General features: G+C 42.0%; 1 protein-coding gene across 3 annotated transcripts; it reads right to left on the reverse strand.

Annotated features, from left to right (window-relative positions):
- Positions 1 to 459: 459 nt before the first annotated feature.
- On the reverse strand, positions 460 to 11,763 carry esrra (estrogen-related receptor alpha). Of its 3 annotated transcripts, XM_052047421.1 has the most exons (8): positions 11,491 to 11,763; positions 10,114 to 10,195; positions 6,012 to 6,395; positions 4,269 to 4,385; positions 4,038 to 4,151; positions 3,281 to 3,448; positions 2,774 to 3,043; positions 460 to 1,885 (listed from the first exon to the last, which is right to left on the reverse strand). In XM_052047421.1, exons 3-8 carry the CDS (start codon positions 6,388 to 6,390, stop codon positions 1,632 to 1,634), a joined length of 1,302 nt encoding a protein of 433 aa, XP_051903381.1. In that variant the 5' UTR covers positions 6,391 to 6,395; positions 10,114 to 10,195; positions 11,491 to 11,763; the 3' UTR covers positions 460 to 1,631. The 3 variants fall into 3 exon arrangements, with proteins under 3 accessions (XP_051903381.1, XP_051903382.1, XP_051903379.1); XM_052047422.1 differs by lacking the exons at positions 10,114 to 10,195; positions 11,491 to 11,763 and adding an exon at positions 8,709 to 8,973; XM_052047419.1 differs by lacking the exons at positions 10,114 to 10,195; positions 11,491 to 11,763 and adding an exon at positions 8,376 to 8,637.
- Positions 11,764 to 15,852: the final 4,089 nt, after the last annotated feature.

The raw sequence follows: 15,852 nt of genomic DNA on the forward strand, positions 1-15,852 counted from the left end.
CAGACCAGTTTTCAGAGCAGCATGGCTGAGGTCCAGAACACATATCAAGACAACAACAGTATGGAAAAACAGCAAATGAGGCAGATGCATTTCTTGTCCAACCTCTGTGTTTCACTCAAAAAAGTGGAACCCATTGGTCGCATATGGAAGCCATTTTTTATGTGCCAACAGGATTAACAAACAAATTTTAGTACCTTTACTGTTGATTGAACTACAGTCCATGTTTTATGTTCTGTTGTATATTTGTTACAGCGCTTTGTTACAGCTGCGGCTGTTGTGAAAGCGCTGGTTAAATAAAGATGGATACAGATATTTTATTTACCGTCCAAGTAGCGGATTTTAGTGGCATGCTTTTCATGTGCACTTCTCCAAGATTATACATTTAAAAAGACTGCTGCAACATTCCAACCAGTAGTTCCAAAAATTCTCACATTCTTATAGGTCTCTATAGGGCTGCCTGCCAGGATGAAATGACTCTGATCATCAGCAAAGAAAGGTGGGCTCTGCTGCAAAATTATCAAGCAATTTTTCAACAAATAGTCAGCCAACCAGTAGGGAGCTAACGCATGGTTTAGATGTTGTTAAGATGCTGAAATAAGTGAGAAAAGCCTGCTGAGTCTTGGCAAGAGAAGAGCGTATAGCAAAAATTCGAGATGAAGACCATCAGGAGGAGCTAAAGCATTGAAAGTGACCAGCATCCTTGGCCTTGGCCCAAATTATTTTCTAATTCCGGGCAAGTAATGGAATATAATATTTATTCACTTAGCCCTTGCTAAATTATACACTATATATGTTTAATTTTGCACAAAAAACTCTTTAGTTTGTTGAAAAGCAGTGCAGTCGAAATACTAGTATTTTCCCTACCATGGTGAATAATTGTTATTTAATAATTGGGATGACAGTATTAATCAAAATAATTGGGATTTGGCCAAAAATGTGCACCACATACCAGGTCCAAACCCATCCGTGGCTGAAATAAAAGTACTTGGGGTCCTGAGAGTGGAAAACTACCAGCCCATGACCAACTAGGAAGTAACTTACACCATGATTCATTTTTAAGGTGACAGACAAGAATCAATTATTATATTGCTTTGAGCATATTGCGAGAAAAGTCTTTGAAATAAAATAAAACTGCCTTCAACGGCACTAAGCTATAGTAAATTAATGCACCCTGTGTACTAAAGTGGACCCTCAAGTCTTTTTCGGATATGTTATGGCTTTCATGAGTCACTGTTGCATTCGTTCCAAAGTTCAAAAGCCACATGACTGCAGTCAGTTCTTGACGCCTTCCATGTTCTCTCCAGTGGTTATGCAACTGCAGAATGATGCTACGACGAAACATCACGGAGGCCACAGCAAGTAACTTGGCATTCAGGCTGTATCGCTTTTCTGTTTTTGTCCACACAAATGTGGAACTTGACAGTGCTCACTGAAGCTTTGACAGTTACAACTTAAGCGCTGGCGCAGTCTTTATTTTTAAACCCCGCTTTTTTTCCCCTGGCGTCGGCTACAACGGAAAAAGAATCCTTTTTCTCATGAATAATTCTCTATTAAAACCTCTTTTGTGACAAACAATTCACCCACTCATATCGACTTTCTGCGTCATCCTACGTTTGCCGCTTGCTCCCTTCTCAGGGTGAGTCCATCATGGCTTCCAGCATCTCCAAAAATAGTTTGTGCATGGGTATACCGCCACGGGTCTTGATGCTGTAGAAAGTAGTCAGAGCCCGACCGGCGGTCTGCCGCAGTAGCGGCAGCGTTAAAAGGAGTCGCCCGGCTCGCTGGGGATCGTCCGGACGCCGCTGACACTCCAGCTCCAGTAGGGCCTGGTGGAGGAGATCCCGCAGCTTCTGCACAGCCTCCATATCCTCGATGTAAACAGAGTCTGACAGAGCAACAGGGAGGATGGAATGAGCCACTGTGTTTTGTCTCTCAACTTTCCCTAACCTTTATTTACTAAACACTGGATTGCTTTTCTAAATGGCCTGCTGACTTGACTGTAAACTTGAATACTTCCACCTATACATAAAAACATGCAGAGCTCAGGAAGACTTGTTTTCGGGCGGGTGGGGGAATTATGCTTATGTTGTTGTATTCACATGGAAACTGTTAGTACAACTAAACAAGCGTCTCCTGTGCCTGTTTCATATTAGTATCCAATTCATACCAATATTGTGCTTACTGCTTGTTGTTGCCAGCGTATACAGTCAAACCTCGGTTTTCATCCATAATCCGTTCCAGAAGGCTGTTCGAAAACCGAAACCACGCTCTTTTGAAGAAAAAAAAATGTTTATTGAACACGTGTGCTCACAATGGAAAGCGACACAAGGAAGCGTCATTTCCTCATCTACCCGAGGAAGTGTCATTTTCTCGTATAAGGAAGGCCAGAGGAGTCAAGTGGTGCATTCAAGTGCACTCAGTTTGTTCGAGAACCGAAATTTGTTCGTCATTCGAGGTATAAAAAAAACTCAAAACTTTTTGGTCGAAAACCGAATTGGCAGAGAACCGAGACGTTCGAAAACCGAGGTTTGACTGTCTAACAGAGGCGCTTGGTAATTTTGGGGTACATTAACCCTTTCATTGACCCTGTACCCTGGTAACATGATAAGCTGTCCACAATAGTGACTGGTATACCTGAAAGGGTTAATTTGCTATGAGAGGGCTGAGAACACGAGAAAATTCTCAAAAGTCTGACGACGCGTAGCAATTGCATTGTAACTCATTTAATTGACTTGCGGGCGTCCATCTGCACAACAACACGACATCACTGTACCTGAGTTAGTGAGCGCGATGGCTTTTAGCATGACAAACTCCTCTCTGTCCACATTTAGGGCACGAAAACGTCGGGCAAGTTGACTGATTGCCGCATTTAGCTCCGTTAGGCCGGCAACACGAGACATTTCCTCGTCAAGGACAAAATCCTCGGCGAAGACAACCTCGTCTTCGCAGCCAAGCGAGCGGTACGCAACACCCAGCACCAGCACCTCCAGCCAAACGGACTGTAGCACAGACATCTGGTCTGCTAGCGACAGAGACAAGAAGCCTGGCGGGGGAAATACAAAAAGTGAGAGTGAAGGTTCTGAATGTTAAGGAGGACAACTGGCAGCAGCTTCTAACATGAACAACAAGTCCTGGCGGCAGAGCTATAGAGCTCCACTTGATAAGAAAACCTCCTCCGGCATACGGAAGAGCTAAAACCGTTGTGGTCGAACGATCAGCACATTTACAGAATGAAAATTTACCCATCATACAACTGCGGTTTTCTCTCTGCGTCGCTTACCCGGAATGTGTTTGGCCCAGCCAATGATGACGACCAGTTCACGGTCGGCAAGGTCGCAAAGGGTCGTAAGGGTGCGCTGGGCCGTGTCAGGCTGGAGGGGGTCAGGCATTGCAAATAACTTTTCTGGCTCGGCGACTAACAGGTGGGACACGATGATGTTTGAAGAACCTGTATCAAAATAATAATAATAATAATGATTAAAAAACTCAAACAAACAGAAAAATAAGTAATCTCACGGTAGAAGGTCATGTGCCTTAAAATGTAGCGGAGGCATCTAAACTCAGATTATATCAGGATAACATTTGTGAAAAACCAAACCCAAATTGTTTGCTAAAGTAACAAATTCAATACAATTATCACAATTAAGAATATCACAAAGTGACTTGGCTTGACCGGTATATTACAAGAGAAGCTAGCGATAAGTATGCAGTGCAATCATATTTCAGACAAGTGTGAAATATTCGTATGATATGAATCTACACGAGTCTATCACAGGATAAAATGATGGGCCTGATTCTGCGAGGGGCTACTTTGTCATTCATAAAATACGATGGGGGGTGAATTAATTGTTTGAAGGAGTCCTTGGTTGTGTTGTGCCTTACTGGGGGGGCAACTGCAGTACAGTAGGTGGCACTGTTTTAAAAAAAAAAATTCGGATTTGTTTTTGTCGTTGTGTTTTGTTCCCGAGTTTGTTATGGTCTGCGAAACAGCGTTGCACTTTCAAATTTTTCTGTAGGGAGCTTTGGTTGCAACAAACCCTTTTCGTTGTCCTTAGTCAATGATAGAGGGACACTCTGGTATGTTGCATTCTCCACTTCAGGGCGTCTTTTGTACTTCTGCCGTCCACCTCGGACCCGATCAAGGCGAACTCCTGCACCGGGACACATTAAAAGTAATGTTTTATGCTGAGAAAACACAAATTTGAAATAAAAGATTAGTGGTGAAAAGTCAGATAATCTGCTCCGGGTTTGGTGGAAGTCCCGCTCACCCTCTTTCAGCATGCCCACTTTGAGGCACTTGGTGAAGCGGCATGCCTGGCAAGCCTTTCTGCGCCTTTTGGTGATCTCACACTCATTCGATGCGGGACAGCTGTATTCAATGTTACCTTCACGCAAGCACAGAAAATGTGAAGATGTTTTAGTCGTCAATCATTAATGAAGGGAGAACAAATGAATGAAAATGATCCTCGCCAATCACCAGAATGCAAAATACATCACGTGTGTATAAACAAGCTGAACAATTGTTACAACTTTGCGAATGAAATGCATGAATAGCATATATGTTTATTGGAATTGATTTGGAAAGGCGCACGCCTGCTTGGATGAGGTTCAGTGTTGACAGCAAACACCGGGCACACACCAAGCATCATATTCAAGACACTGTCTGTAGACTGAGACAAGATTGTCTCAAGTCACAGATCTGGTAACAGGTAGACAAAAATGTCTTGCTGCTTTGACGTTCCTAATTAGCGCAGTGGCCTCTCTCGCCCATATATGGAAGCAGTTTGGAAGTACTGGTAATGTGCCTAAAGTTGGCCTGCTTGTCCAAATAGATCAATTTCAGGAGAAGTTCCCCCCCCCAGGGAGGTGACCAAGAACCCAATGCTCATTCTATCAGAACTCCAGCGCTGATCTGTATAAAGAGGTGACCCTTCCAATAAGACAACCATCTCTGCAGCAACCCACTAATCAGGCCTGTATGGTGGTTAGAAACCATAAAGGAGCCAACAAGCCACAAGTCAGTCCGGCTGAAATTAGCCTAAAAGGTGAGACTAAATTCTCTGGTCTGATGAGACAACAATTGAACTCTCTGGTGTCAATGCTTGGAGAAAACCAGGCACAACTCATTACCTGACCAAAACCATCCCTAAAGTGAAGCACGGTTTGCGCTAGCATGCTTCTGCGGGGATGTTCTTTACCAACTGGAACTGGGGAACTTGTCGGAATTGAGGGAAAGATTCATGCAGTAATGTACGGAGACACCCTGGATGAAACCCTGCACCAGAGGTTTCTACAGACTGGGGTGATGGTTCATCTTTCAGCAGGACAACAACCTGAACCACACATCTAAGATGTCAAAGGAGTTACTTCAGGATGACCGAGTCAAATGGCAAGCCAGAGCCTAGGCTGGAATCAGAGGACTGTTCAAATGATGTATTGTTAAGGCTCCACATTTAAACCTTCGGCTGTTTCGTGGCTTAAAATTTCAGAAGGTGCCAATTGCAAACCATAAGATATTTCATTGTTGCTGCATGTCATACATAAGCATATTTGAAAATAAATATGACCTTGACCTTGATAAGAATTGTTCATCTCTGCATCTCCGAGTTAAGGGCATCCAATGCAAAGTGACAGTTCCATTATCAAAATTCAGAGTTCCATTTTCTGGGCTTCAATTCATCTGAGGTGGTCCGATATAAATATGGAAACTGAGTTTTGTGGAACTCATCCGTTGACTATGTTTACCTCCATGGCATTATCCGGGAGTGATGTTGTGACATATGCTACCATCGAATAAACACCATCTTGTATTTATGAAACATGAAAACGGTAAATATTCTGGTCCTCGGCATTATGAGCACATTTACTGAACCAGCCTGCTGTCCATGCGAAACTTTAAAAAATAAATAAAAATAATAACAATTGTGCCTTCACTATATTTTACTTGACATTGTCAGCATAAAAAAAAGAATCAACAATGAGGCAAAGCTGTTTTACAGCTCAAGCCATACCTTGGATGGTTCTCTTGAAGAAAGCTTTGCAGGCTTCGCACGAAGCCACGCCGTAGTGGTAGCCTGAAGCCACATCCCCACACACCAAACACAGCCTCTTGGGTAACGTGCTCAGGGCATACTTGCACCGCCCGGCTCCATTTCCAGTGGATCCCTCGTCTGCTCCATCTCCACTCTCGTCTTTGAAGTGGCAACGCAAGGCTGGTGTGTAGAGCGGCGGCGAATAGCGTTTAGCACCGTCTCCTCTGGCCTCTCCACCTCCACTTTGAGAGGAGTCAGAGGAGGCCCCGCCGGGACTCGTCCGACCTCCACCACCTCCCTCTGGACTGCTCGGTTCTGCCTTGATGTAGACATCTGACCGGCGATCCCTGGAAGACATGTTGTCTAGAGGGCAAAAAAATATACAGAGTAAATCACAGTTTTAAAGTATTTGGCGCAGCAGTAAGGAGTCCTGCAGCAAACTAACTAAAGCTCAAGGGTGCAGCACCCTTTATTGGAGCCCATCACACCGACATCTCTCCTTTTGTGCTTGCATGTGTGGGCTGGTTTGATGTGCGGTGTGCAACAAAAATATATTGCAGAGTGAAAATTGAATGATGATAGATATACAAACAATATGATACAATTAAATCACTGTTACTGCATTGCGGTCCAATAGGTTAACTTTAACTTGACATTTTCATTATCATCAAGACGGCAGCCTCGGCGGTCAAAGTGTAAATGCTTTCCGCGAGGAGCGACAGGACCCTGCCAATATCCAAGCAGCACTCTCGCCACATTAAGCTGTTAGAAATTTCCCCACTGTGGGACTAATGAAGGATTATCTTATCTCCCTCCAACTATACTGATCACTACTGAATTACTTGGCGTAGCGCTCATCGAGAGTTGCCACTTAAGTAAGAAATAAATAGAGTGGCACAGAAAAGCCTCGTTTGTTTCTGTGCATCTTCTCAACTATTACTTTAAAGCCATGGAAATCAACGCATTGGATTCAGCCAACCCCAAACCTTCCACACCTATTAAAACGGCACTGTCTTTAAGTCAGGCCAGAGTGAAGTCTTTGTCACTGGCATCTCCGCAAATTAAAATAGCCAAGGTGACTGGATGAAGGTCACGCTGCTCGTAAAGCAGACTCGCTCTTCACTTTCCAGACGCATAACTAATGTTATAATGTGTGAAGCTGTAAGAGTGCTGCAGCAATAACACTTTCCCTACTCTCAATGTCTATAACTGCCATTGGGTGGAAAAGTCAAATGACAGCAAGCACGCTTAAGCACACAAAGTCCGTACTGTATATGCGATAAGACGCAGAAGGACATCTGCAAAGCAAAACTTCACCGTCAAAAATATGGTCAAAAGAAATATGAAAGCGTTCAGGCCAGTTAAAAGAGGAAGTATTGTCCATCATTTGGCTCAATGGATTATTGCATTTTAATCGACTATATTGGCAATAAGTGGAGGCTTGCGTGAAGCAAAGACAATGCCACAATACAAAACTGAACTCGATTTTAGTCTCTCAGCGCGTCATCCTTTTAACATCCAATAAACATACTGACTATTATCTATACCTTAATCACCTTGAGTAAGATGTAGACGTCTTAATAGTGGTGGTTAAATTCCAGAGACATGGGCAAAGGACAAACTTGTCTTTGGTAATAAAATCTAATGGGGGCAAGCAGGTGGGCTCCGATTTGTGTTAGATTGAAAATTCAATAGACTATTGTGCCAAACAAAGACAAAAAATTTACATTAAGAACCAGATATGTTCCAACCAAAGTTTAGACATTGGAAATACTCTACCTAAAACGATTTTATTTGACTCTTTTAAAACAATATAAACACAATACGTTTGGACTGTAAGGAGGATGAGACGTCCTGCCTTCAGTGAATTAAATCACTGTGTGGGAAATGTCTTCCAGTTGTGTTGATAATCGATCCAATCCTGTTCAAGACAATACCATTCCATCAAGAGTCGCCTACGACGTCAACACTGAGTGCATTTACTTGACGTGGCATTTTAGAAACAAGTTCGTGATGGGCCAAAGAATACTAGTCATTCATAGAAATGACAAATTTAGCCGTGGTGGTAGTGTGTCATAACAACACATAGAAATCCCAAGGATTTATCTAGATGCTAAATCCCAACAAAATCAAAATATAAATCACAACTAACTTTGCATGTTTTGCATACATCAACCCAGCACTAAATCCCATGCAATCGCAGCTGGTAACTTCGGCCCGAGTTTGCCTCCTCAGACATGTGAATGTAGTTAAGAGGTGGGTCGTGGCCGTGTCCCACCAAAATGGATTATTCCAAATTACAATTAATGTGAATTAGTGTGGAATCTGTCGTCAGCGCTTTACCATGCGCATCGTTGCACCCACCGACCTCTTCAACAGAAAAGCATTTCGAATCCGATGCGGCCGTCGAAGTAAAGCACTTTAACGGCATTACACCAAATGTAAACCGGTTCCATTCACTTGACGGGCGTTTTGATTCGCCATAGAAACTAAAATCTAGGAAATTTACAAACACATTAGCATTTGCGTTTACATTAGCGAGCACTTTAAACGGGGAAGTTAGCTTCCATTGCTAACTAGCGAGCATTTCCCAAGGGTTAAGTCACAGTGACAACGCTACATCCTCTTGGCCCGAGATTTATTTTGGTCACTAACCCAGACCAGGCTACGTTTTACCTGATAGGGAAGACCGTCGTGGCGCTTAAGTCCCCGGGGTGCGTTCCACTAAAGTGAAAAGCAGTATCCCGGCTCCCCGCTACGAGCTCCAATGTTGCTATGTGCCAAGCTAAGCGGCGCTACGTCTCCGAGTCAAACAGCTGTTTGGTCAACAAACACTTCCGAGACGATTAGAACAATCTGAATACAGATTTGCCGTTTGACGCCGTTATTAAATGCTGCGAATGAGTGAATCAATATCACGGTTCACATATCCAAATAACTCACAAATGAATCAGGTCGTTCAATTACACATTCCAGTTTTGCATCTGTTTCAATAACTTGGATTTTACAATGTATTAAAATTGCATTTCCTGACATGAGGACAACACTGAATTTGGTTTTGCGCAGGAAAATGGGAACTCACAATGAATGCTAATTGTGAAGCGCTCACACAAGAATTACATCAATTTGTTTGATTACTGTTGATTACCTCATTTCATGCTCAATAACCGCGTCACAATTTCTCAATGAATGGAACTGCAAAATAATAAAATGCTCAGCACATTCGGGATGGTTGAGTCGCTGCAAGAAGGCTATGTCATGGAAAGAAAGGGAATGATGTCATGGATTCTCTGGGAGAATTCATAATACTAAGTGGTCAATCAACATATTTGCAGCAATGTCGGAGTCACACGGGCAGCTTGCAAATTCTCCCCCGAAAAATCCCATCCCCCAAAGTATAGCGGTTTTTATGACCAACTTTACATCTATTTTTTAAAGCTGCACATAAATCTATATATTTAAATCATCAATGCGCGCGCGTGTGTGTGTGAGAGAGAGAGAGAGAGAGAGAGAGAGAGAGAGAGAGAGAGAAAATTTCAGTACCAGATAGTTTCGGGTATTAGTAGTTGACAAAAAAAACCCATATGCTATTAAGCATTTATTGAGCGGTCCAGCATGTGCTTATTTGGCAGAGATAGGGATTCTTATTATAGCTTGTAGTGCATAAACCAGGAAATAGACATCTGATTTATATTTCTATAATTCACAGTCTGCATGCAACACCAGTGAAATAATAGACTTATGCAATAATGTCATAAGTTACAACACGGGACATCATTCAAATCTTAATACTACTTGAGAAATACAGCTCTGCAAGTGTTTGGACCGCAAACAATGCAGACAGCAACCTAACACAAATACCGCACTATCATTTGCCAACAAACAAACCCAAAAGAGCACAATATACCATAAAAATGGGCGCAACAATAGGAACCCCTAAACTGTAACTAATTCCCCCGCTTCCAGTTCTGATCTTTAAATTGCAATTTACTACATAAATATGACGTAAATGATTCATCACGTTTAAAACTGTGAATGGCATGCCCACAACTACCAGTAGGTATGATAGAGCGTTCATTACCTGTTTGCTGGACTGGAAGCCTATATACAGTAAGCGATTCCCAGGGTCTGCTGTAGGTTGTCGACAGCTGTTATCGGGACACCTGCAACGTAAATGAAGGTCTGTACTGAATGCTACATAGGTTTTTGGGATTCTGCAGAAAGATTTGTGTTTCATAAGACAGGAATCGTACGTGTAGTCGTAAATCCTGCCACTGAAAACATTATCAGTTGTGACCAGAGGCAATGAAAAGCACTGGTGAATAGAAAAAAAATGGGACATAATCCCTGAAACGTATAACACGCAAGATGTATTCAGATTTATGGACAAGACTCAACAAACCGCCCCCCTTATGCTGCGTGATACACTCCAAAGGTCAAAGTCACAGGAATGCTTCAAGGACAGACAGTAAAGCCAACACCTTGTCTCTCACTCATACTAAGTTAGGAGCTGAAGTTTGCTCATAGCTCTGTCTAATATTGGATTGCATCATTAATTGGTTGTAAAAAATGTGACAAAAGAACACATAAATACTCTGTCAGTTATTTATTACCTCATGTGCAGCATACGCAATCAGAATGCCGACGCTGAAGCCGACACACTTAAACTCCATGTGTGTCAAGTACAATGTCCTTTAGGTGAGACATTGTTTTGATGAAAGTTGACTTGGCACATAGTGGTCTTTGTCGGTGATTACACATCAAATAAGTGCATTCAAAAGTGATTTCGAGGTTTGCATATGCTGTGCACCGTGCAGCCACCAGGAACAGCACCCAGGGGTGACCTTGCCTACTGATCTCGAACCGGTGAAAGGTTAATTGTCAAAGTGGATTATACCTTCAGATCAGTGATCTCAATCCAAGACCAGCAGGCTTGGTTACATTCAGAGGTCAGTGTGGTGAGACAGGAAGTCTATTAACCCAGAAAATGATAACCACGTGAAAGTTAAGGACCCTCAACTCTGGACTGTTGTAGAAGTGGGCAGTGCTTGGAAATCACGGCCCGCTGCATTTTTATTAGTCGTAATCTGGATGCAATCAAACGGCTGCATATTCTGTCCTAGGAACAGTACATCCCGTTTAAATATTGTATGGAGGGCTTTCAAAGACATTGTGGCTTAATTGTGAAACTTTAAGGCCTTTAATGACGTCTAGAAGTAGTGCTTTTGTGCACAGGCACATGTGGTGTCTGCAGTAAATTATCGACGGAAAGACAACTCAATGATCAATTCCCCAGCGGCTAGTGCCCCCTACCCCCAATAACGTGACCACGCCAACTTCACTCGGCCCAGCGTGCATACAAATCAAGCTACCGTGGAATAAAAACGGCAGCACATGCACCACTAGCAGATAACCACAAATATATATTCCGATTCCCGCTATTTATTCTGATACTTACCAGGAACAACAGAAACCGGGTTTTATATCTGGGGCCAAGCAGCTCTGCGGGACGAGCAAGTCCACCGTTCGCTTGAGCGATCTGACGGCACTGTTAAGCAATATCGTGTTTGTCACACCTGACGGTCACTTGGCCGAGGAATTCGTGATGACAGCTCCGGGCGACACGGTCTTCTTCGCCTGCTTGGTAGCAAGACACAGGTATTAAAATCCTCACCTTCGACTCACACAGCTGAATCTGTCTTTACATAGTCCAGTTTCAAATAAGTCAATACTGCATCCCGTTACGACCAATTCAGAATAAAATCCAATTGACGCTTAACGCTGAAGGTTTTGGTTTGGTCAGGTTGGCAATATACATATTTCAAATTTGATAATATAATATATATTTATACTGCACACACATCTGTATTACCTAGCGATTAATACAATTACAATTGCAACGGGTCAACTTTTTATTTTAGCGTATGTAACATGAACTTCCGGTATGACTTAAGTCTTACTAACTTTGTACACTAAGCGACGTCAGACCTGTCCCGTGCCCCGGCTCCTCCCGCTGAGCAATTTGCGTCTGCTTTTACCGCTACGTCTCCACGTACGTGTCATCCACTAGCGTCATAGACTTCTTAACGAGGGCAAGCAACTCCTGGAGAAATTTTTAGATCAACTAAAAATAAACACTTACGGCAGTGAAGTAATTTCAGATGCGTTTTCCTCATTTCTGTAGATTTCTCCTAGTTATTAATTAACCTACACTAATTGCAACATGCAACAATATGTATAAATGTACTTCCTGATTATGTCACATTATACCTAGGCCACTGTACGATTTTTTTGTATTCTTACTGTTACAATCGACATTGGAGAGCTGCAAAGAGAGAACATGTGAAAACTATGCAGTCTGTCTCGTGACACTGGCCCCGTCACCGCAGTGACTAAAAAGGCAACATGAAATTCATTCCCCTTAATACAGATTCGATTGTAAGTATTTCAACCGTTTCACTGAAATAAATAGAGGTATATTTTTCCAATACTGTAATGCTTTGTCAAAAGCCGAAACACTTGGGTATACTGGCACTATTGTCCATTTCATAAATAAAACACAAAAGGCATATCTTGATTTCAAAAGACAATTTAGGAACATGCGTTGATGTACATTTGTCTGTATTTAGCCTACTGCGTGTTCCTAACTAATCCCCCTCCCGGAACACTGTAGTTGCGTCAAAGGTGCGCCTCGTTGTGGTCACGCGTGAAATGGGCTGCGGGTGCAGGATGGTCGTGGCGCGCGCACACGAGAGGAAAAACTGACGGTGGTGTCATTACGACCTTGAAGCAAGGTCATTGAGTCTCTACTGCAGACACTGCAATTCTGCGGGACTGCATCGTGCTGGTGCAGTGTGAATTATAAACCTGGCAAAACCGGTCCTGCTTCGGGTTTTATAGAATGACATCAAAATTGCCTAAAATTTGATAATATAACAGACTGCATTATACAATCTATTTTGCCACAAGATAGATTGGAACCAGATACTATGAATGCCATCTGGGCTCCCAGGGGTGCCTCTTACAGAAGGTCCTGACCTTAGACAGGTGACAGCTGATAGACTACATAAATACCAAGACGCCATTGTACAGGAAAAACACATTACTGCATCAATGAGTCATAATAGCAAAGCTACCATAGAATCCATGTTATATACACTACATTACACACATACTGATGAGCAGACACAAATTGTTACTCGGTCAGTAGGCGCATACGTTGAAGCTTTTAAGGCACGGCGGTTTTCCTAACCTAGACAGAAGCAGCAAATAAACTAGAACACGAGAAGATAAGGCTCAGTGTTCTGTTAAACGTTTGCTGCTGATTAGAATGATTTTACTATTTACACAAGCTAACATGTCAGTTCACAGTAATGACCGACACTGCAATGTCAGCGAGATTTGTTCCATGGAGTTGATCTTGATTTGAACAGTTAGTTATTTAAAAGATATATATTAGTAGCCCCAGCCTATGCAGGTTAACAGCATAGGATTTGTTTAAAATAATACACACACAAAGACAGAATATTGTTTCGAACTGCAGGTCAGGAGTGAAGTGTACAGACGAGTCAGTATTCCCCCTCTGGTGGCAGCAGCGGGGAGAGTGCAGCAGTGGTATTCATGCCATTCGAGCGGCGGAGCGCGTGCGCGCACGTGCGTTGGTGTGTGTCCTCCAGTAAAAGGTCACCCACTGCCAGCGCACATCATCACAGCCTGCTGACTTCCTGAGCGCCGTGCCAGAAGGCTGCCTGTCATCTTTATACTGTACATGCTACAGTAAACTGTCCCATTTGCTGTAGGAGGGAGGGGGTATACCCGATTACTCACATCATCTCTGCATTTTTCTTATTCAACAACATAGCAGCAAATAAAGACGAGGTTAATTTATGTGCATTTGTGATGTATATTATTCATATTATACTGTATATTGTAATGGTTGGATATTTGAACACAAACGGTGGAGCAACACACAAAGATCGATAGTATAACAATGCTGATATTCTTTATCCACAACAAAAATGACCAAATAGCAAATCACCTTACTAAGTCATTTACAGTAGTTGAATGCATTCTGTTCTTGTTTGTTTGCGGATTCATGACTGCTGTATACTGCCTCTCGGTGGCCAAGGCAGGCGCACCTGCAACATTTTGCTGTCTTTGAGGAGGATACATTTCTAGAATAATGGCATTTGCACTCATTTCAGTGCGGAATGGTGATTTGAGTGTTTTGAGTTACGAGCGCGATCACAGAATTCATTTACCTCTTATCTCAAGCACCCCTTTATATCGCTTGCATAGGGAGTAGAAAGATCAATTTCAGACAATCACTGCCTTAAATGGCCCTGGTTAACAGCTAATTTAATCAGAGATGCCTTTGTGTGTCTGGAAACATATTTTGACACTGAATTTAAAAAATGTTTTTTCTGAACACATCAGGTTTTTGAGACATTTTAATTTTTTGTTTTTAAGTTTGACCTTGAAAACATTGCACAATACAGATTTTACCATCTGTCCTAATTTCTAGCTATGACATTTCAGAAAAAAGTCAACTTGTTGCTGAACCTAATCCTGAATTCAGAAATAATACTAATATATGGCATATGTCATTATTGTTATGATTTTTTGTTAAAACCTAATGTGCTAGAAAAAAATCAGTGTAGGAATCAGTGCAAAAAAAAAAAATCAAAAAAAGTTTACTTGACTCTCTGATTAAAAAAAATATTTAAAAAAAAACGTTGTCCAGTTTTATCATGTCAGATTTAAAGTGGAATATCATGGAGACACAGCAATAACATTCTATCAAGATAAAAATCCCAGAGTAAGGTACTTACAAAATACCCACACAATTGAGTGTCAATTTCATTCAGGTGCTTATCTTCATTTCTTGTTTTGTTGTATTTTTTTTCCTCACTTCTCTCAATGTATCTCCAGGCATGGTTATTGTATTCTCTTCCAGGCTCTAAGTGTTTCACCTGTCTGCAATCATCATCACATGCACCTCTTGTGTATATTTAGTCTGTGTGTGTGTGTGTGTGTGTGCGTGTGTGTGCTCCCTCTTCCATGTGCCACTTGTACCCACCACGTATGAGTTTGAGCAATTCATTCTTGGCACTTAGGATCCAGTCTGTTCATTCCGGAGTGCCTGACTATCATCACCTTTTTTTAAAAATATAAATATGAAAGAGCATTGTGATTGATACTGCATTGTTCTGAGTCTTTTGAGTCCATCGATGCGTGAGTGGTGGTTATTGTCAGCATGCGTGCTATTCCAGTCTTGCAGCTTGGGCTTAATTTGTCCTCAACAGCGTGCACAATGTGGACAAAAGTATTGGAACATCTAGGTGATACACCCACATGGAATGAAAAAAAAAGGAGGATTACAGGGTTGGTCTCACCTTTTTTTTAGCCATAACAGAAGTAATATTTTGACATACATTGGAATGTTTGCCAATTTACTTATATTTGTTTGAAGGGTTCTCAAGTTCTTCCACATCATCCAGACATGCCTTTTGTGGTCCTTTGCACTGCAGTCTTTCTTCAAAGTCATAAAGTTGGGAGAATAGAACTATCCACTCAGGCTTACATCTGTTTCAATAATATACGTCATGCCTCATGATCATATTATGAGCTAGTTATCTCCAATTTAAAAAAAAAAACTCTGCTCTGACATGTGGAATCTCTGGAGTGTTTTGGACAATACATGAGAAACGGTCACAGTCCACTAGTCGACATGACATTAGTCAGCAATGTCATCATGAACTTAGTTTTCACAGTAGACAGTGTGACAGTGTAAAACACAATGGTTGTATTTTATTGTAAA

The sequence above is a fragment of the Hippocampus zosterae genome, chromosome 16 (genome assembly GCF_025434085.1).
Source record: "Hippocampus zosterae strain Florida chromosome 16, ASM2543408v3, whole genome shotgun sequence".
Classification (NCBI taxonomy): domain Eukaryota; kingdom Metazoa; phylum Chordata; class Actinopteri; order Syngnathiformes; family Syngnathidae; genus Hippocampus; species Hippocampus zosterae.

Coding starts and splice junctions, on each gene's coding strand:
- esrra (XM_052047419.1), bottom strand. CDS start 8,463: ATGCCGTTAAAGTGCTTTACTTCGACGGCCGCATCGGATTCGAAATGC. Junction 4,152..4,268: donor AGTGGGCATGCTGAAAGAGG/GTGAGCGGGACT, acceptor GTCCCGGTGCAG/GAGTTCGCCTTGATCGGGTC. Junction 3,449..4,037: donor GACTAAGGACAACGAAAAGG/GTTTGTTGCAAC, acceptor ATTTTGATACAG/GTTCTTCAAACATCATCGTG.